Source organism: Ambystoma mexicanum, chromosome 1p, assembly GCF_040938575.1.
Source record: "Ambystoma mexicanum isolate Mex_15411 chromosome 1p, UKY_AmexF1_1, whole genome shotgun sequence".
In the NCBI taxonomy this organism is placed as follows: Eukaryota; Metazoa; Chordata; class Amphibia; order Caudata; family Ambystomatidae; genus Ambystoma; species Ambystoma mexicanum.
In genome coordinates, this window is record NC_090921.1 from 1,119,846,946 (window position 1) to 1,119,869,596 (window position 22,651).

At 46.2% G+C, this 22,651-nt stretch overlaps 1 protein-coding gene across 2 annotated transcripts in view; it reads left to right on the forward strand.

The window, feature by feature from the left end:
* TENT4B (terminal nucleotidyltransferase 4B) overlaps window positions 1-22,651 on the forward strand; it is a 471,403-nt gene that overhangs the window by 357,390 nt on the left and 91,362 nt on the right. For both annotated transcript variants that reach the window (XM_069604766.1, XM_069604767.1), the window contains exon 10: window positions 11,530-11,654. In XM_069604766.1, the coding sequence (XP_069460867.1) occupies window positions 11,530-11,654 (125 nt within the window). The remainder of the gene's footprint in view (window positions 1-11,529; window positions 11,655-22,651) is intronic.

The following is a 22,651-nucleotide window of genomic DNA, read 5'->3' on the forward strand; positions in this document are numbered from 1 at the left end:
AATTTGCATCCCATTTTGTTGAAAAAAAAACCTCCCCCTTGGGTACTATTCAAACAGGGTGATTTCGGTTTGCCATAAGCAATGTTTTCCTTAACTTGAACCACACCCGGCACAGCTCCCCTCTGAAAGCAGTTGGGTGGCTGCATGTCTGTGATGTTAATAGGGGTATTTATTTATTCATGCAATGTTTGTCAAGGTATGTGTGTATATTTATTTATGCAACGTTTGTCAGATACAGGTATCTGACATACGTTGCATAAAAAATAAATAAACCCATTAATCTGTAAACATATAAAAGCCATTGCAAAAGTTAAAATCCCCTTTGCACAGCACCAGTCGCTTGCCTTTCAGGGGCCTGTTTCCGGAGTGGCACTGGAGAGTGTAAACAGACCAGGGATGAGTCTGGTGGCCAGCTACTTGCAGTGCTTGCAATGCAGTGCCAGTGGTCGTGCGGTTAAGGCAGCATGCTGCAGGGGCACAGACCCCTTCCCCCCCCTCCAGCTCACTCACCCTTGCACCTGTTCTTGGTGTAGCACCAGTTGCTCTTCATCCAGGAGGAGGTCGGGCCTGTCAAGCTGCTCATGTCGTTCATGCCATGCACCGAACTTGCCATGGTGGGCCTGCCGCTGGACATGGCCAGGTGCCCTCCCCTCCCAGCGCCCAGGGGCGGCCGGTGCAGATCACTCCAGCCGAGCTGAGGGCCATGGTGTAAGAACCAGGGAGGGAATTGACCTCGTGGTATCTGCTATAAAGCCCAGTGTCTTGGATCTGGTGGGCTACAGTGTTATGCGCTCGCAGCTGGCCTTCCTCCGACAGGGGCACAGACACATCCCAAGGGCTGTTATGCCTCGTCCAGATTAGCACTTTTCAGTTGCAGAAACAAAAACTGGATAGAGCCCCGGGCATTTTACCCGCTGTGCTGCTTTTCCGGGTGTGGATGGTGTGATTGTGTTGCCTAGCCATTTTGACAAGGAATGAATTCCCACATAGGTTAAATCATATGAGAATTCATTCCTTTTGGGACTCAGTTTGAACAGTACCCAAGGGGGGGGGGGGGTTGTCAAAACGGTGTGCAAATTGTAATCCCCCACCCCAGACGGAATGTTCAAATATTCATGCGGCACACGCTGCTTTTGAGCCTCTGATATACTGCTGTCCAGATCAACCAAAACACAAGTATCTGGCGAGCAATATCTCAGATGCTCAAAAGCACTGCGTGCCGCAAACATACATCGTATAATCTAGCAAGCAGTACTTACCACTGCTGGAGGCAAGGAGAACTAGGCCTCGGTGTGCACCGCACGTGGCACTGAGAGGCTGGGCTGGGCTGCTGGCTACGCAGGTTCTGCCCTGTGTGCCCGTCACTCCACCCACACACGAAAGTAACCCTAATGCTTTCGGTGCTCTTGGGCTTCGAGGGCCACATTAAATGCCTTGGAGGGCCGCATGTTGGACAACCCTGCCTTAGATCCTATCACAATTGTCACTAGGTTTTTGTAGTTTTCACGTAGGATGACACTAGTAAATTCGTAGGTTGACGTCATCAATGACAAGTTTTTGCTGTCTAAATGTTTTTTCTGAAGCAAATTGAGAAATCATGCACTGAGTCGTCCGTTGATGTCCGTTGTACTCCCTATTTTAGATAATTGATATTAAAACAGTTAACCTTTTTGCCAACTACCTGAGTAGGTTTTTTAAACAAAAGAAAAACTACAACATGAGTACACAATGACATTAGGAGTCCTGTCTTCAATGATGCGGTAAATAGCAAAACATAGCTTTTGATGATAAATGACACAACGGGGACAGGTTTGCACCACCCACCCAGTGGGCGCACTGGGTACTCGGGCTCTCCCATTTTCCTGGTTTCGATGTTTTTACTCTTCCCACTTGCCCCATATTTTCTGGAACGTTCGGGGGGACCCCCTTGCATTATAGATCCGTCTTTCTAGGGAGGCGCATCTGTTCTTTTCATAGACCCCCGGTCAATGGTTACCTTATGTCCCGAGCCCCAGGTGGCAGCCGTTAGTCTCTTACCCGCTCCAAATGCCACCCCCGGGAATGGCCTTTTGTGTTTAGTGAGGTCGGTTTCACCCCCTATTGCCAACAGAATAAGTTTGGGGTCCTTTGGTATTTTGGTGCCTAGTATTCTAGAAAGGCGCAATAGGCATGCTGTCCAAAACCCCTGCAGCGCCCACATTCCCAAATCATCGGTAGAAGGTGCTTTCTGCCCTTTTTGTCGACCTCTTACGCCCCCCCGAACCCCCACCACCACCCACACCCCCCACCAGCTGGTCATTTGCGTTCTGGAGTAGTAGGACCTGTGTAGGATTCACAGCTGTATCAGCCTGAGTTTAGCATTGATGCCCATTTTCCTTGGGGACATCCGAGCCTCCACCCATTCCTCCGGCTCCTGTATTGCCAGGTCTTGTTCCCATTTTCCCCTGAGATTGGCGAGGTCCCCCAAACCAAAGGCGTTAATTGCCTGGTAGAGGGTGGAGGTTACCTTCAAAGGAATACGGTGCAGGAGTACATTTGTTTCCAGGGGAGAGCAGGTGGGTATGGCGGCAAGGTTTGGGAATTGGGTGTTGATGGCGTGTGTGAGTTGGAGGCATCTAGAGCGGTCCATGGGTAACAACCCATGTTGCGTTTGCAGAGTTCAAAGTCTATCAATCGCCCCTCATGAACAATATATCTGCCAGTGTGGATATCCCTTTTCTCTCCCAGGTTTCAAAGTTGCCAATTTTTGGGATTTCAGGGAGGTGTGTATTACGCCAGAGGGGTTGAGTCAAGGTTGGTCTGCCTTCCCAGCCGATGTATCTGTGCGTTTCCTTCCAGACTCGATGGATATGGAGGGACCTGGTTGGTGCCTCTTAGGTTCTTTTTTGTCACCCTATAGTATGTGCAGGGGAGGTTGGGGGGGGGATTGAGTCTGTGTCCCTTGTTTCGACCCAGGTATGTGGGAGCAGTGGGTCCCCATGTAGCCACTCATTTATCACTCTTGCCTGTGCAGCCCAATAGTATGTGCGGATGTTCGGCAATCCAATGCCCCCTTTCGACACAGAGCGGTGAAGTGTTTTTAGTGCAATGCACGGCTGTTTCCTTCCCCAGAGTAATTTACGGAGGGTCCTGTTGATATCTGCGAATGTTGTGGCCGGGATGGGGAGTGGGGCGTTTTGGAGGACGTACAGAAATCTCGGGAGCGCCAGCATCTTGAACAGTGAAATTGGGAGGGAGTGCCAGTGGGTAATGTCGTTTTCGAATGTTTTCATTATCGGGTGCGTGTTCAGTTTGATGAAGTCCTCCTGTGTCCTGGTAATCAGTATACCCAGGTAGGTGAAGCCCAGTACCGAAACAGAGTATGGGCAGGGTTCTGGGATTGCTTCACCCACCCCTTGCACCGGAAAGTAGATTGTTTTTTGTGTGTTAACCCAGAGTCCCTTGAAGTGTTGGTGCTCCTCCAGGGTTCTGGTCACAATCGGGCAGGAGGTTTTGGGATTGCTCAGATATAACAGGTGATCATCCGCGTACAGCGAGACTTGTTCCTCACCTCCCCTTGGCCAGGCAAATCCTGCCCATTGTGTGTCTGTTTGTAGCCGGATCGCAAGAGGTTCTATGGCTAGGAGAAATAGTAGGGGCGAGAAGGGGCAGCCCTGCCTGGTTCCCCTGCTCAGCGGAAATGTTCCGGATGTGTTCCTATTAACTTAAGGATTCCTCGGTGAGGGTATAGAGAAGCTTGATCCATGACATGAAATGTTGCCCGAAGCCCATGCGCTCCATTATGGCCCACAGGGCGTCCCACACCACTGAGTCAAATGCCTTTTCAAAGTCGACCGTGAGGAGGGCCAACGGAGATGGGATCTCATTTGCCCGGTTGAGGGCGATTTTTACCCTACGGAGGCTCATTCGTGTGGACTGTGCCTGGCAAAATCTGCACTGATATGGGTGAATTAGAGACCCAATCACCCCAAGCAGTCTATTTGCGAGGACTCTAGCTAATATTTGTGCCTCTCCATTTATTAAAGAAATGGGCCTGTACGAGGCACAGTGCTCTGGGGGTTTCCCTGCTTTGGGGATCACCACTATGGTCGTTTTCCAGAGGTCCGGGGGAGGTTGCCCTGTTTCCTGCTGGGGAGGAACATGCTATGCATGTGCTTCGTTGTCGTTCCGCTCAGTCTTTTCCACAACTCTACTGGGAATCCGTTGGAGCCGGGGGTCTTCATCTGTAATTGTGAGGGGGCTTCCCCTACCTCATCTTCAGTGATGACTGAGTCTAGCTCTTCCGACTGTAGTTCTGAGAGGTGGGGGCTCGTGATCAAGTCTAAGAAGTATGGGGTGTTTGTTAGGGGTTCCTGTGCTGATGGGAAGTATAGTTCCTTGTAGTATTTTGCGAATGCTTTTGCAAATCAGTCGCCCGTTAACATTTCCCCATTCTGGGTTTGGATGGCCCGTACATGTCCTTTACTCTGCTCCCTTCGCTCTAGCCAGGCTAGTGTCTTGGTTGCTTTGTCTCCCCGCTCGTATTTCTGGCTCCGGACCAGCCACTGGGCGGTTTGGGTGTGATCTAGGGCCCTGTCTTTCAAAATTCCTTGGGCTGTCACAACGGTGTCATGCGCCTAATGGGTCCCCTCTTCTAGCAGTTGCTACTCCTGCCTGGTTACCTGGGCCTTTGCTTCAGTGATTGCCTCGTTGTGCGTTTGCTGTGAGCAGCCACCAAGGATATTGCGTCCCCCCACTTATAGATGTCTTGTATGCTTCCCACCTTATTATTGGGCAATCCACTGCTTCTTCATTTAGGTCAAAGTATTCTGACGTTTTATTCAAGAGCCCCTCCAGTATTTCGGGTATCCCCAAATAGGCGTTCAGACGCCAAGTGGGTTCCTGTTTGTGTACTCAACCCTTGAATTTGTAACGCTCACCTGATTCTCGCAGAGGCGCCGGTCTTGACTGGGCGACTACCGTATCTTCAAAGGTGATGTGTAGCACCCGGTTGGCTCTTTGGGCTGGACCTCTGTGCACTGTATGCCTGACTTCAAGAGTAAGATGTCTTGGGTAAGTGAATGCCGAGCTCTCCATCTGCCTCGGGGCAGGGTGCTGTAACCACTTTCTTCACTGGATCGGTAGCGCAGGCCTCTTGACTTCAGAGGACTGCTGTCCATCGTTTACTGCACGAACGGTAAGTTTCGAGTAATTCTATTGTCTTTAAAGTCTTTAGCAATGATGTCTCTTGTTTTGCAGGTTCCGGCGATGGCGGATGACGGGCTGAAGTGGGTTGAAGATGGAGTCCGTATGATGAATAGAAGCGCTTGGAAGCACGTAAGTAAGCGCTTGTTGCCTGCTTCACGATGCGCTCTAACTGTCTTTTTATTTTGCAGGTACGAGTTCGGAGCGGCTGCAGGGTGCCGGAATACCCACTGGGGTTGATGTGGAAAGGAGTAATGGCACGTGAGTATCAAAGTTCCCCAATGTCTTTAAACGCACCTTGTTTTGTCTTTCAGATGCAGGATGCAGCGCCGAAGGCCTCCGGAGCGTGCGAAGAGTCGGTAAGCTTTTGTCTTTCAGATGCCGGAATGCAGTGTGAAGACCTCCGGAGCGCACAAAGAGTAGGTAAGCCTTTGTCTTTCAGATGCCGGAATGCTAACCTGTTCTTTCTTGTCTTTATAGGTGTTGCTGAAGACTGGATTCAGGATGGTAAGCCTTTTTCCTTAGGCCCAGGATCCGATGCAGAAGACACGATGAGCGTTCTGCTGCAGAGGATGCAGAATAACGCAAAGCAAGATTCATCCACCGGGTGTGGTTTAAATAGCCTCCTGTAGTGCTTAGGTGTCTCCTTCCACAGCCACGCCTAGGTAAGAAAAGAGTTCCTGCTTTCCAGAAGAGTTCCAGTGTTCTGAATCTAGGGAGTGGCTCCTGCCCCACCCAACAGGAAAAGTAGTTCCAAACAGAAGAGGATCAGAGGCTCAGCTGGCAGGCAAGTAAGCAGCATGGTCTGCTGCAGGTAAGTCCACCCAAGCATCATGAGCCCGGCGCTTCCAGCGCTGGGACTGGGCACATTTATGAGCCTGGTGCCACTGGCGCCAGGACTGGGTCCAAAAGGTCCCAATTGGGACTGGTTGGCCCTCGGAACCTGGATTATGGATCTGCTTCCAAGGGAGTTGGGAAAACCCTGACCTTTTGGAAGCAGAGATCATGACAGAATTTAACCAGCCGGGGGGGAGGGGGTTGAAGGGGAGTGTGGCAGTCACAAATCCCTCTCGCCAGGAATTCTGCGGATAAGTCGATGGGCCATGTTCTTTGGAGTGAAGATATAATCGAGTCTGGATAGGGACTGATGTGCGTTGGAGTAGAACGAGTAGCCCCTGTCCCATGGGTGAGTTGCCTCCATATGTCGGATAGCCCCGTTGCTTCGGCGAAGGTGCACAGCTTGGTCGGGGTATCCGCCGCCCTATTGCCCATGTGTATTCTATTCCAAGCTATCTCCATGATTTTATTAGTTCCCCCCCCCCCCCCCCATTGCCCACGAGTCTGCTTCTTCGTCCAGCATTAGGACTTGGAGCTCGGCAAGGAGTTCCGCCATCGGCGTGGGAGGTGCGTACACCGCTATGAGGCCCCAGGTCCCTCCCTGTAATTCCCCAAGTACCATCACAAACCTGCCCCGAGGGCCGCTTTCACCTTGTCTTGAATGGAATTCTTTTATGTAAAAGGATCATGACTCCCCTGGAACCTCTGGAAAACCCAGCAAGATGTGTGGGTAGTTGGGTACCAACAGGGGGCTCTTCAAAGAAATCTATCGGGTGGGTTTCTGTTACGAATGTTATATCTGGGGAGTGTGCGGATGAGGTATTGGAGTACCAGTTTTTGCTTTATACCTGACACCACGCCATTCACGTTAAAGGTGAGCCGGGATGTTTGTCTCAGCTGTGTTATGTCTGTCTCCTATTTTGGGGTTGTTTGGGAGGATGTGATGTAACTCCTATATCCCTGTCGTGTCCACCACCGTGAGGTACCCCGGTCCCCAGTGCCCGCCTGTTTCTCTCGTTGTGTGATCAGTTTTGTGTACTAAATGTACAAACCCTAGAACCCCAAACTGTGAACCGTAGGTCGTATCTATATGAATGTGTACCTGCGGGCCGTTGGGGGTGATGGTTCGGCTCCCCTTGTGTCCCGTGCGAGGGTTTCTCCGATCATTTATTTCACTGACCTCTGGTACTGTTACTTGTCATTAGGCCTTTCTCCTCAACTACTGGAATGCCCAAACCCCCCCCCCCCCCCCCAACCAGAAGCACCTGTTCCCCTAACCATTCAAAATATCGGAAGGGGTGTGGGAGTGGTAGAAGTGGGGGGTCAGGAGGACCCCCTACCCCCAACTCGTGTGGCTTGGAATTACCACGGAACGTAAGTGAAAGTGCCCCCCCGGGGGGGGTTCTCTTTCTTAACATCCCTTCCTGCTGCTTTTGAGTCTCTCAGTGTTCAACCCGATTTCAAGTGGGTCCCATTTCGGCCGGAGGTCTGGCTTTCCCTGCCTCACTGCTTGCTAGGGTGGTTTGCCCAGGGGGTTGGTCATCGCCTCCGTCGTCTTTGCAAGGTGTTTCCTCTGTCTGTCAGGGCGTGGGGTAGGGAGGACCTGTTTTTCCAACCACTCCCAGGCCTCTGAGGTTAAAAACACGTGAACCATGCTGTTGTGGTAAAATTTGAAGGTTGCCAGGAAGAAAAGTGTGTATTTGATGCCCAGGGATATCAGTTTCTTTTTTATAGAGTTGTAGGATTGCCGTGACTTTGTGAAGTCTTGTCTCAAAAAGGACACCTCAGAGGCCAGGCCATCTATTTTTGTCTCCACCGAGGTTCTGGAGTCGCTGATTGCCGCCATGATGTCTGCAAGTGACAACGTTTGGCCCATGCCCCCACTCGCTGTCTCCTCTTTCACCTCGTTGGTTGGTCCCGGGAGCTTTGCTGGGGTGCTCATTGTGTACCTGTCGATTTCGTTCTGCGTTGTTCCCCTGCGGGGCATATCTTTCCCATTCTGTCCCTATGAGGTGGCTCTAGGTGTAGGTGTGTCCCGTTGGACAGGCGCTTATCCTGCAGGGTGGTCCCCCACACTTCGTCTTGTAGTGCTCTGGTGTCGTCCCGTGGGTTATCGGTGGATGGCTGCCGTGCGTGGGCCTCTCCCCATCTCCGCCTGTGCCACCACCTGATCACACTCGCCCCACCAATGTCCCTTCTTTTGAGTGTCCTTTTGAGGGTCACTGTCCGTGCTTGGCCTCATTTGGGGTGTGGTTCTTACCTGGTCCCAGTATTTCATGGGTTCCTTGCCCCAGATGTGCACCCAATCTTGTTAGTGTGGTTTGGGTCCTTTCCCCTTATCTGTTCTCCTCTGCCTCCTTCCGGGCCTCTGCTTATCCTGTCCATCACCTGAGCGCCGGGGTTGTCGTCAGCTCCTTACCTTTGAGTCCACGTTCTATGGATCTGTTAGATGTATCTGCCCCTAGTCGGTCCAGGGCAGGTTAGCATGTGGGGATGCCGTTTGGGGGCCCGCCAGTGCGGGAGTCTGGTCTGTGCCACTTCTCTGTACACCAGGCGGCAGCTCCTGCTTAATGGATCACCCTGAAGTAATGCAGCCTGCCCACGCTCTCAAAGTGTCTGATGTTGGCACAGGGCCAATTGTAGAGGCTCTTATCCAGAGCCCCTCCGAGGCTTTGTCTCTGCGTGTTTATGTGGCTGGTGTCTGTGTTCCGGTGGCGTGCTGCACTCTGATCTGCTTGAGGTACCCCACGCCCTGGCTAAGTATCATTCGCGGAGTGCAGTCTGCTGTAGCTGATGCGTCCCAGCAACTTACTGCTGACCGTGTGTTCCGTGGTTCAGTTCAGGTTCCCACTGGCGCGTGACCCAGCCGGTCAGTATTGCCGTCGGGTCCGTGTGCCAACCCCCCCCGGGACGTACCTCTTTCCCAGTGGGTTGTTGTCCCCCACGGACACCCCTCGACCCAGGCCGCCCAGCCACTTGCACACGGCGGGCGCTGGGAAGGGGGGGCCCGTGTGAGGGTGATGTGTGGGGGCGTGCACCAGGTTCTGGCTGGGCTCACTTCGCTGTTAGCCTTCTATCAAGGTACCAGCAAGCCAAATGATGCCTGCTGTCCATGGAGGGGAGAGGGGGGGGGGTAAAGGCGGCCTGTGTTCGCCTCCTCGGACTCTCGTTTCCGGAGTTGCTGGGCTCCCTGATAGCGCGGCTCGATCAGGGTCTCCGTTGCGGCCCCCTGCACCCTGGGCAGTTGTCCCAGGGCTTCGGAAGACAGGCCCCACTCCACCGGGCCCAGTGCACAGGATTTGTCTCCAGGCAGCCCCACTTGACTGCGTCTGGCAACTTCTCTCTCGCTGGCGTTGTCACGCGGTCTCCTCTGCCAGAACCACGGCGGATCTTCTGGACTGTCGGGGAGACCCTAGGCAGCTCCGATTTTCATCAGGTTTTCAGGGGGGTGGTGTGGGTACTGTCCCCTTTCAGCATATGTCTTTTAAATCGGTTTAGGAACCAAAGACAGCAGGATTGTGCAGGATAACGGGCAGCCCCGGCGGAGCAACACAGGGCTAGGTCTGCATTCGACGCCCCCCAGTGGAGCTCCTCGAGTCGTTTCGATTTTTGAAGTTTGAGTAACTTCTGCATCCCCCTCCATGGTATTGCTACTTCATCTTAAAGGGCTGGGCAGACCCCAGTTCAGTAGCTTGCTTGCCTTCAGTTGAGACTTGCATTTCCTGCCTGTTGCAGGGTTGCTTGCAGCTTTGCCCTCCACAACCCTTCCAGCTTGTCGCCCAAGTGATTTCATTTTCTACCAAACTCTCTATAACATTGTGCAATACTTTGTACTTACCTTCAAGAAGTGCCTCAGCTCCCCTAGACTTTTCTCAAGTGACATTGGCTGTCCTGGCTCCCTGAAGACTCTTCTAACCTCTGACTTTGTTTTATCTAGCCCGCCAAAAAGTCATACATTCTTTACTTGTATAGCTGGGAAAGGGTTAATCTACATTGCATTGGGCGTTCAAAAGTGCTTACATGTTTGAGAAACTTGTTAACCATTGTTTCATTCCCTAACCTTTTCCTTTTGACACCAAACTCAGTACCAAACTCAAACCAGTATTGCTCTAAATGTACCCGTGATAGATCAATGTCCACAGTGTCCTAGTTATTGAAGTCACCTCAGGGTATAGGAAGTATCTGTGTGCCATCCCAAAAGGGTATCTATCTACTGATTTATTGAAACGGAGTGTGTATTTTTGAAGTATATTTTAAGTTACATATTTGCTCCCTTCTAAAGAAGGCTTACTGAACTGACTGTTAAATGAATAAATAATTGTTTTATCAAGAAACCTTGAGTGTAAGTGTTAATTGGATACTTGTCACTGTGAAACTCTGTTGCAACCCTACAGCTCACATTGACCGCTCTTGAGATGAGCCTGGTTGCTCAGTCACTCCAACTTAGTACATGCTTATACAGGTTGGGTTAACTATTGCCAAGAGGACAAGGCTGGTGCAGTCTCCCACTGGGTACTGCATCCAATCTTGCCTAACACCAAGAGATAGGTTTATAGAGGCTTATCTGAAGTGGACTTTAGGAGAACTCCCCTAACATCTGCCACTGACTGATTACTGGCGTTATCTCCAATCTTGCCTGTTATTGTTAATGTATCATCTCCTCTACATTTTGACTCTGTCCATGTCTCTTCCTAGATACATATACAGGCATTGTATTGGCTAATAATAATCTGTTGGAACCAAACTTACCCTAAAATGCATACATTTAGATCTACAAGTTTACTGTATTCTTACAGCTAGTGCTCCAGATAAGATTTGGAAGTGGGAGTTTACTTCCTATTTATTTAAAGTTAGGAGTAAAAATGATTTTTTAGAGAGTAAAAATGTAAGTCCATTCCCAATGAGAGTTTTTTAGAAGTAAGTAAAAATATGATTTAACTGAAATGGAAATGTTTTTGTAATATTTATTTGCACCTAGATATTCATGCACATTAAAAGATACACTTTTACTTCTTTCAATAAGGCAGTTAAAATAGTTTCTTCCTGTCGTAGTACGTGCATTACTGGTCCAAACATATGCATGAAGCTGTGAGGGTGAAAGCAAGGGTGCAAGATTGTCTTTTTCCTGTTTTTTGTTGGGATTATTTTTACTCTTTATTTTTTGGGTGTATTTGCCAATTTTTTGTGGGTAAAAGTGGCTGATATACACCTTATCTGTAGGGCTGCTTACAGCTGTAGATATTTGAAGCATGGCATTCTGATAACATGTATATGTTCAAATATAGTTAAATCTAGTATCTGATATTCCAGCGCGTTGTGGAAATGATCATGGTTGAAACGGAGATCGTTGGACCTAATTAAGTGTTTGTATTGTGTTCTACCTTAAACCAACTTTATTCTAACCAGTAAAACTAGCTAGATTAACCACTTGACTGGTCTAATTTGTAATCATTAAGAATTGACAAATTTTGCCATTAATTGCAATATTTTCTATTTACTTATTTCCAGAGTCTGATGTAACCTTAAATACGGAGCAGTTGGACAAATGCAATAACAATATACCAGAGGAACTGCTAAAAATGAAAACTTCATCTGGCCTCTCATCCTCTTCAAACTTGTCGAATTGTAGTGATGCAAGTATTATATTGACTCTTCCACTTGTCACTTCTGTGACTATATTGTTTAAATCGATTTACCTTTTCGGCATTTCAAGCATTTGGTTCACCCCCTTCTGAATTCCGATACAAACTAATTGCTTTGCGATAAATGCAAGTAGTGGTTGTTGAGATGTATTTCTAAAATCAACTCTTTGGGCAGATTTTAGGAGGCCACCCTAGTTATGGTGCAAAGGAGAAAAGGTTTCCACATTAGGGAAACCCGTGTCCCCTGCACAATATCAAAAGGGCAAAAGCCTGTATGTAGTTATTAGGATATAATTGTATTGCTGGCCCAGCAATACAGAGATATCCTTTTAGTTTACCAGGTATTTCTTAGTGTTCTTATTCTCCTTGCGGTTGCCCGAAAAGACATTTTTCTGAGATGCCCCAATTAATATTTGACAATTCATATGTTTATCTAAAACAGATATTTATTCAAATTTTAACAAACAAGTAAAGTCTTGATCTGGCCCAACGCGTTTCGAGTATTGTTTTCACTCTTCATCAGGGGCAAAATATTCTTTTTTCTTACACATAATAATTCTCTGAAGAAAAATTAATAATCCAATATTAATAAATCATACTAGTACATATTAATTTTCATATGCTCATATAGAAAGGACATAACTTCATAGCTACTAAGTAGAGGCACAAAAACGCTTTTTCTGTGTGGATCATGACTTCATCCTTTAGATTAAAGGTCATTTTTTAACAAAGCGGAGGCATAGTGACAATGTTCTAATCCTAGGTACCTTAGTAGGTAAATGACAACCAAATCAACATTTCCTAGATTTAAGGCAATTGATAAACTGGCATACACATCAGTATTGTGTCCTTTAATGAATAAAGTTATTTGTGTTAAAGAATAGTGGCATTATGTAGCCTATATGCTTACTTACATGGAAAGAATTATAAGAAGGTGCAGGCTGTTTTTTCCAAAGGTGCCCTCACTGCCACCCCACTATTTTGGCCAGATGGTGGGTCGTCCTAGTCTAAAACAAATGGTGACATCAATGTCTAAGGCTACACAAAGGTAGTACACTTACTTAAATCTGTCAAATAGGGCTTGTATAGTCAGGCCTTTTTGCAGCTGAGTCCTCAGAAGGATTTATCCCAAATAATGGTGGTTGGATGTCCAACCCTGTATGGAGAAGAGAAATAGTGGACAAAGAGAAAGAAAAGGGATTTAATATGGTCATGAAGACCTGTGCTCGTGAGTAGCAGTGAGGAGGGCATCTTACTTACAGAGAAGCTGAAGTCTTCCAGAGAGGATGGAGTCTTCCAGGGTGTCTGGAAAGTGGATGTAGCAGGGAGATCTCCAGCCGCTTCCGCTTGGAAAACGGAAGTGGATCGGGTATAAATAGTCGCGGGTGACGTCACATGCGCATGATGACACACTGCAGCCATTTTAATTGTTATACGTCATTCGTGCATGCGCAAAAAATGACAAATGTTCTGGAAATGTCACAAGGATCGGGTATAAATGGTCGTGGGTGACATCACACCGCGGCCATTTTTATTTGTTCTGTCATTCGTGTGTGGTGCGAAGATGACGAAAAAAGTGCCGGAAATGTCACAAAAGTCTGATAATAAGGACAAGTTCTTGCTCTTGATCAAGATCTAGGTTTGGCAAATAAGGCGAGGTATTGTGAGTAAGAAAGTGTTGTCTGTGGCTACATACATGGTGCTAGACACCTGATTACAAAGGGAGAATTGGATTTAATGTTTCTGATCATGACACAAAGTTAGGTCATGCAAATCATGGGGTGTTGTCCATGGCTAAAACATGGTACTTGACACTAAATTAAAAAGGGAAAAATATAAAAAAGAAAATGGATGTACTGCCTCTGTTCATGACCCAGGGATCAGTATGTCAAATGAGGTAAAGTGTGTAAGGGAAGGCATACAAAATATGTTGTACATGGCTATAAACCTGGTACTAGTCAGAGGTAATAAAAGTAAAAGAATAAAGTAAAAGGTGTGTTAGCTATATGCATAAAGATGTCATATAATCCCAGGGAGGGAATTGTAGTGTTAATACAACATTATTTACAAGGAAAATTTCACATAGGCCATTAATCAAATTGGTTGTTGCCATAGGGAGCATAGATCAAATTGATTGTGGAGATGTTTGTCATTATGCCGTAAGGTACCTGTACATAATTAAGACATAAGGGACATTATTTATACAAACTGTATAAAAATTTCTGATGTTTGTTAATCTGCTTAGAATCACATGCTGTGCATAGGTCCGTCATCCAGTGGTCACTGCGGAGTATTGCATTTTGTTTTTCGTAGTCGAAAAGGGGAAGTCGACAAGGCGTGTCTGTAACACTATCCCTATAGTGACATGCGTTGTACCCATAATCCCTCACGCGTCGAGGTCCCTCAGATTGTTTTTTCCGCCCAGCTTCTGGTCGCCTTAAGCGGAGCTCCTAGAGAGACATTGCAAATACTTACTATCGGACCTCGGTCCTTAATTATACTTATTATATTGTTAAAGATCCCTCCCCTCGACGTTAGCTGTGAAGCTGTTTCTCCGCCGAGCAAGTTTTCGACGGAGGGGAAGAGACGGAGGAGATCCTTCGGCGCTGCCGAACACGTGGCCTGGCCTCGTCGGCCAACATACAGTAGGGAGAGTGGGGGTTCGAACTTTTATCTTCTCTTTGAGAATTTCTTTTTCTCCCCAATCTTTCCCTTGGGGTTATCACCAGTTATTGCCTCAGCTATGGAGAGGACACCTTTTAAGTTTTGCCCACGCTGTAGGGGCAAATACACTTGGAAGGACAAACACAAGCTCTGTAATCGTTGCTTGCCCCTCGATCATAAGGACAGCTGTGCGGCCTGTAAGCTCTTGAAACCAAGAACTCTTAAAGAACGCAAAGTTAAGAGGTGGGCGGACTATGCTATGTCGAAGTCAGTTTCCTCACCAGCCGCCGCTGTTACAGAAAGTGACGAGGACGGTGATAACTCGACGTCCGTTACGGAAGTCATTAACCCCCAGAAGGAGCGCTCGCGCTCCTCAACGTCCGTCCCCGGCCCTGACGGGCTCGGCTCACGCCCTGCTCATGGGGATGAACACCCCGGCGACAGGGACGCACACAGACCCCATAGGCCTAAGCACACAACATACAGCTCTTCTTCGTCGAAGACGAAGGATCCATCAGCGCCGAAGGGGACGCAGGGCACTCCGGCGTCTACCTCAGACCGTAAGGGTCTCAAGCCCCACCCGCAAACGCAGTCGCGACCAGCGATTGGGCTTTCGTCAAACACGGGCGCTACCCCAAAATCATCCGACGTAACGCTCCATAGAGCGGCCGTCGAGGAGCAACGCGTGACGCAGGCAACGTCGACACCAGAGTCCTCTACTGACAAACTCGTTGTCGAGAGCCTGGCGAGAATTGTTTCCGAAGACACACGTAAGCGGACGACGAAACAAACATGAAATACCGCACAAAAAGCTATAGAAACGCCGAAAAAGCATAAGAGTAGCCAGGAACTGCCCCTTTCATCTAAGGGCACTTCGGAACTACCGGAGGGCTTTTCAGATGGCGACGGAAACCTTTCTTCGACGTTGTGGAAGCGTTCTAAGCGTTTTGAAGGTGAAAACACTGATTTCCCCCCTCTAGACTATTCAGGGGTCCCCCATGAGACCCTTGAAAGACTCCATTCTTGTATGGAGAAAATGGAAAGGTTTTTGGGAAACCAAAACCCACCCGCACCCAAAAGACTAAGAGAATGGCCCCAGGATGACCCTAGGGTCAAAATTCCTAGGCTGTTTCCCCCTTCTACAGACGTATATGACCTCACGGAAGAGGAGCAATACCTCCAGGAAGATGAGAGTGTTTGGGTGGAGAGGAAGAACATGAGGAAGAGGGGTTTGAAGAAGATCCTTACACTAGTGCAGGAGCTTTCGAAGAAGATACAGCTACCTCGCAGCCTTGGCAATCCCCATCAGTGCACTCAGACCCCGATGTCTTTCACCCTTCTCCTCCCAAGGATTCACCTATTGGAAACACCTCTCCCATAGATGACCAACCTTCACTTAATGCACTATTGCGCAAGGCAGCAGCGCATTTTGAAATAGACACAGGGGAGACTCTTCCTGACATAGACTTTGTAGAGAAAGTTATTAAAGAAAAAGCCCCTGTTAGTCAATCTATTCCGCTCCTGGCTTCTATAAAGAGAAGAATAACTCCTTCCCTTTCCAATCCTGCCTTAGTCAGAGGGGTCAACCCTCGGATAGAAAAGCTCTTCAGCCCTTCGCCCTCTGACCCGTTGTACATAAGAGGCCATTCTATTCCGGACTCCCTCGAGGTTACTAATACAAGGAAAAGAGCAGGGGTACCACTATCCACTAGTGAGGCACCACCTGACAAACAGGGCAAAAAGCTCTACGCACTTGGGAAGAGAATCACAACGTCCGCCGCCTTTTCAACTAGGATTGCAAATAACAATTCCCTACTTGCTAGCTACGCAGATGCACAGTGGAGCAAGCTGTGCGGCGAAGCAGAGGACGCACCAGAACCCCTGCGTTCATGCCTGTTGGCTACAATCTCAGAGGGAACTCTTGTAAACCAGGGCATCGTAAAGAACTCCTTAGATGCCGCAGAGACGGCTGGCCATTCCCTGGTTCAGGGAACACTTCTCAAATGCCATGTCTGGCTGCGCAATTCAGGATTTAAGCCGGAAACCCAGGCTTCCCTGATAAATAAGCCCATAGAAGAAACACATCTGTTTGGGAAAGCAGTTGATGAGGCCCTAGAACATGCGAAGAAAGAGTTTAATACCATCAAAACTCTTGACCAAATTTCTAGGCCCCCTAACAGACGCAGCTATGGCAGTAGACGCTCCTTTCGTGGCCAACACCAGCAGCAAAACCAACAGCAATTTTACTCTGCTAACAACTGGCCCTCTAACCAGGGTAACACCCAGTTCAGTCAAAGAGGCCAACGCCGTGGCAGGGGAAGAGGTCGCGGCTCCAGCCCCAAAGGTTCCACGCCCAATACCAACAAATGACCCGAAGATTCGGGTCCCCTCCCATGCATCACCGGTCGGGGGCCGGCTAACATCGTTCCTTTCAGCATGGGAGGGAATATCGCCAGACCGCTGGGTATTATCCACCATAGCCCACGGATACTGCATCGAATTCGACGGTTCCCCAAAGTACAGACCCCCACGGAACCGACACATGACACCGGAACACCTCACCATTCTTCTACAAGAAGTAGAAAAGCTACTGAAAAAAGAAGCTATAGAGGCTGTCCCCCTAACTCAGGTAACAGAAGGTATTTATTCAGTGTACTTCCTTGTACCCAAAAAGGACTTAACCATGCGCCCTGTATTAGATCTGCGCCCAGCGAACAAGTTTGTCAAACCCCAAAAGTTTCGTATGGTGACCTTGCAGGAAGTAAAACAAAGTAGATGTGGATTATCGCATTCGAGGTCTGTGCGCTAGTATTCACTGTTGGTGTTGATACTGGAGAAATTGAAGTGTGAGCTGCACTACCACCTACGCCAGCCAGTCCACCCTGGCTGGTACCAGAAAATATGTACAAGAGGGGAGTTGAGGTGGAGATGCGCTGAACACCATATGAATAAGGAGCACTAATTATAAAATTGATGCTTTAATTGTTGTAGAAACAGCCGACACGTGTTTCGACACGCAAGTCGTTTTCAAGGCTGAGTAGTCACATACAACATTTGATTTATCATATTATTCATGACAGAAAAGAGGATACAAAAAATTGTAACAATCACATTGAATTTGAAAAAAGTAAATACAGACCATATCACATAAAGTTAAAAAATAGTAGTGACATATAGCAAAAAAGATAGTGACATATAGCAAATATCATAATATTATATGAATAAGAATCATTGGCATACCGTAAACCATGGTTGGAGGGTGGAGTAAACAGAAGCAAACGGTAGTTGAAAATAATGAAACAAAAACAGAAAATATACAGTAAGAAACAAGCTTAAACATTTGAGGAATACATCCTTCCTTAAATGGAAGAACAAAAGAAACACATAAAAAGGGGGATTTCCTTGACCTATGCGCTACAATACCGGAGCCCTCAATCAAGCATGGTGTGCACACTTCACCCATGCAAATAATGAAATTGTGAACTGATCGGCACCAAAAGTTAATGGACACACGTTGAGTAGAAACCAATAGCTAATGCAAAAGATACAAGATCAAAGTAATAAATTGAGCTTACCACAAGAACACAGAGTATATCGAAGAAATCAATAAGTGGGAAATCCCTGTGTAGAACAAGCATGAATGTCAGTTGGACAACTCAAAACAAAGGATTGCTGATAATTTTAAGAAAATACAAGATATAACCCAAAATATTCGAGTCTACATACCACAAGAAGCAGCGCGTTATAAGTATTACGCTGGTGTCAAGTCCAAGCCGTGATGGCCGTAACCAATATATAACCTGAAAACCAATCAGTAGAATATCTAAGTACTTCAGCCAGATAGTATGGAATCAAATCACTGACTATTCAGCAGCAAAAGATCAAACTCACTCGTTGGATCGAGCAGTCACAGTTACAGAGGAATTCCCCAGAGCAGTCATCTGTACCAAACATTGGAAAAAGATAAAGAAAAGGCAACCGACGTCACAGCGGTGACGTAGGTTGCGTCGCATGCATCTGGCGTCGCGTGAGTGACGTCAGATGTAAACAAACAGTAAAAGTGAAAATAAAAATAGGACTAAGCCGTCAAGTAGGGATAGTATAGAGAAAACTACTAATATGTGGCCGGTTACCAAATACTAATTAAAAAAGAGAAGGAAATAGTAGAAAAGAAGCAGCAGACGTCACAGCGGTGACGTCCGTTGCGTAGAACGCTGTTAGCGTCGCCCTGATGACGTAAGTATATTCAAACAACCTATTCCAATGGTAGGGCATATCAAATATTTAAATTGAAATGGAAAAACATTTTTTATTAAAACTAAGGGTGCCAGTGCACACGAGCATGATGTAGCGGCTCCGGCAAAGTGCGTCTCCATGTCCTATTCAAAAAAACATACAATCCATTTTGATTCATTAATCAGAATTATTATAGAAATACAGACATCTCGTGGTCTGTGTTGAGACCCCGTGTGGTACAACGAAATAAGCAAATAATTTTCGCCTCCATTTGGCGCAATTTCAGCTCAAGGTTGCCACCCCTTTTCCCCTTATGAGCCTTCATCAGACCAATAAAGCGCAAGTCAGCAATGTCATCTAGCTGATGTTCCAATTGCCAATGAACGGCCAAGGGTGACTTTGGTTCAAGCATTTTAAGGCTAGACAAGTGTTCCCGGATTCGGATACGGAGTTGACGAATGGTGCTACCCACATACAATTTCTCACAGGTACAAATGATAGCATAGACCACATGAGTAGTCTTGCAATTAATAAAATCACGTATTTGAATTTGAGTTCCAAAATGGTCACAAAAGGTTTTGCATTTAGCAACAGCCCAAGGGCATTGGTTACAATTACCACATTTATGAAAACCCCCCGGTTGTTTTAACCACATAGAAGAACTTGGTTGGTTATCAAAAAATGAAGGACTCACAATACTTTTGATCGTAGGTGATCTTGTAAAGGTAAATTTGGGCTTTGGAGTCAAGAATGGTTGTAAATCTTTGTCAAGTCTTAGAATATGCCAATGCTTTGCAACCATTTTATATAGCAATGAAGAATCATTCGTGAATGGAGTGATTAGTGAGATATGTGAGGGATGCTCTTTTGACCTAGTCACATTAGTCAGGAGGTCACGTTGATGAGTTTGGGTGAATTTGGAGTAAGCCTTGTAAATAACTGAACTCTTATACCCTCGATTGAGGAAGCGTTGATTAAGGATATTGCATTCTCTTTTATAGTCACTGGATAGAGTACAATTACGTCTGGCTCTATGAAATTCTCCCGTTGGGATGTTATCAATGATAGCACGTTGGTGATTGCTCTGTGCAGCCAAAATTGAATTCACTTCAGTAGGTTTTCTAAAAGTATTGGTAAGTACAGTGTTTCCTACAACAAAGATATGTAAATCCAAGAAGTCAATTTCACATGAGTTCAAAAGACCAATAAGGCGAATTCCAAACCTATTGGTGTTGGCATGACCTAGAAAAGTAGTGAAAGAGTCTTCAGACCCTTTCCAAATTAGAAAAATATCGTCAATGTAACGACGCCACATCACAATATTTGACACAAATTGCACTTGATTGAGGATATGCGTTTCTTCATAGAAAGACATAAAAAGGTTAGCCAAGGAGGGTGCAAACTTGGCCCCCATGGCAACCCCCCTCACCTGCAGATAGAATTGGTCATTGAAAATAAACATATTGTTCCCGAGTACAAATTGTAAGAATTGCTTCAACATAGATACATGGTCAGAATAGGATGCTGAGGTGTTCCTAAACACATAGTCAATTGTCTGTAGTGCTAAATCATGATTGATATTAGTATAGAGTGCAACTACATCAATTGTTGCCAAAAGATAATCTGGTTCCCAAATAATATCTTGCAAGGACTGTAAAATGTGAGCACTATCACGTATGTAGGATGGCATTTGTATAACAAAAGGTTTAAGTGCCTCATCCAGATATTTCGAGAGGCCACTGAAGTGATTTAGCACTACAGACAATTGACTATGTGTTTAGGAACACCTCAGCATCCTATTCTGACCATGTATCTATGTTGAAGCAATTCTTACAATTTGTACTCGGGAACAATATGTTTATTTTCAATGACCAATTCTATCTGCAGGTGAGGGGGGTTGCCATGGGGGCCAAGTTTGCACCCTCCTTGGCTAACCTTTTTATGTCTTTCTATGAAGAAACGCATATCCTCAATCAAGTGCAATTTGTGTCAAATATTGTGATGTGGCGTCGTTACATTGACGATATTTTTCTAATTTGGAAAGGGTCTGAAGACTCTTTCACTACTTTTCTAGGTCATGCCAACACCAATAGGTTTGGAATTCGCCTTATTGGTCTTTTGAACTCATGTGAAATTGACTTCTTGGATTTACATATCTTTGTTGTAGGAAACACTGTACTTACCAATACTTTTAGAAAACCTACTGAAGTGAATTCAATTTTGGCTGCACAGAGCAATCACCAACGTGCTATCATTGATAACATCCCAACGGGAGAATTTCATAGAGCCAGACGTAATTGTACTCTATCCAGTGACTATAAAAGAGAATGCAATATCCTTAATCAACGCTTCCTCAATCGAGGGTATAAGAGTTCAGTTATTTACAAGGCTTACTCCAAATTCACCCAAACTCATCAACGTGACCTCCTGACTAATGTGACTAGGTCAAAAGAGCATCCCTCACATATCTCACTAATCACTCCATTCACGAATGATTCTTCATTGCTATATAAAATGGTTGCAAAGCATTGGCATATTCTAAGACTTGACAAAGATTTACAACCATTCTTGACTCCAAAGCCCAAATTTACCTTTACAAGATCACCTACGATCAAAAGTATTGTGAGTCCTTCATTTTTTGATAACCAACCAAGTTCTTCTATGTGGTTAAAACAACCGGGGGGTTTTCATAAATGTGGTAATTGTAACCAATGCCCTTGGGCTGTTGCTAAATGCAAAACCTTTTGTGACCATTTTGGAACTCAAATTCAAATACGTGATTTTATTAATTGCAAGACTACTCATGTGGTCTATGCTATCATTTGTACCTGTGAGAAATTGTATGTGGGTAGCACCATTCGTCAACTCCGTATCCGAATCCGGGAACACTTGTCTAGCCTTAAAATGCTTGAACCAAAGTCACCCTTGGCCGTTCATTGGCAATTGGAACATCAGCTAGATGACATTGCTGACTTGCGCTTTATTGGTCTGATGAAGGCTCATAAGGGGAAAAGGGGTGGCAACCTTGAGCTGAAATTGCGCCAAATGGAGGCGAAAATTATTTGCTTATTTCGTTGTACCACACGGGGTCTCAACACAGACCACGAGATGTCTGTATTTCTATAATAATTCTGATTAATGAATCAAAATGGATTGTATGTTTTTTTGAATAGGACATGGAGACGCACTTTGCCGGAGCCGCTACATCATGCTCGTGTGCACTGGCACCCTTAGTTTTAATAAAAAATGTTTTTCCATTTCAATTTAAATATTTGATATGCCCTACCATTGGAATAGGTTGTTTGAATATACTTACGTCATCAGGGCGACGCTAACAGCGTTCTACGCAACGGACGTCACCGCTGTGACGTCTGCTGCTTCTTTTCTACTATTTCCTTCTCTTTTTTAATTAGTATTTGGTAACCGGCCACATATTAGTAGTTTTCTCTATACTATCCCTACTTGACGGCTTAGTCCTATTTTTATTTTCACTTTTACTGTTTGTTTACATCTGACGTCACTCACGCGACGCCAGATGCATGCGACGCAACCTACGTCACCGCTGTGACGTCGGTTGCCTTTTCTTTATCTTTTTCCAATGTTTGGTACAGATGACTGCTCTGGGGAATTCCTCTGTAACTGTGACTGCTCGATCCAACGAGTGAGTTTGATCTTTTGCTGCTGAATAGTCAGTGATTTGATTCCATACTATCTGGCTGAAGTACTTAGATATTCTACTGATTGGTTTTCAGGTTATATATTGGTTACGGCCATCACGGCTTGGACTTGACACCAGCGTAATACTTATAACGCGCTGCTTCTTGTGGTATGTAGACTCGAATATTTTGGGTTATATCTTGTATTTTCTTAAAATTATCAGCAATCCTTTGTTTTGAGTTGTCCAACTGACATTCATGCTTGTTCTACACAGGGATTTCCCACTTATTGATTTCTTCGATATACTCTGTGTTCTTGTGGTAAGCTCAATTTATTACTTTGATCTTGTATCTTTTGCATTAGCTATTGGTTTCTACTCAACGTGTGTCCATTAACTTTTGGTGCCGATCAGTTCACAATTTCATTATTTG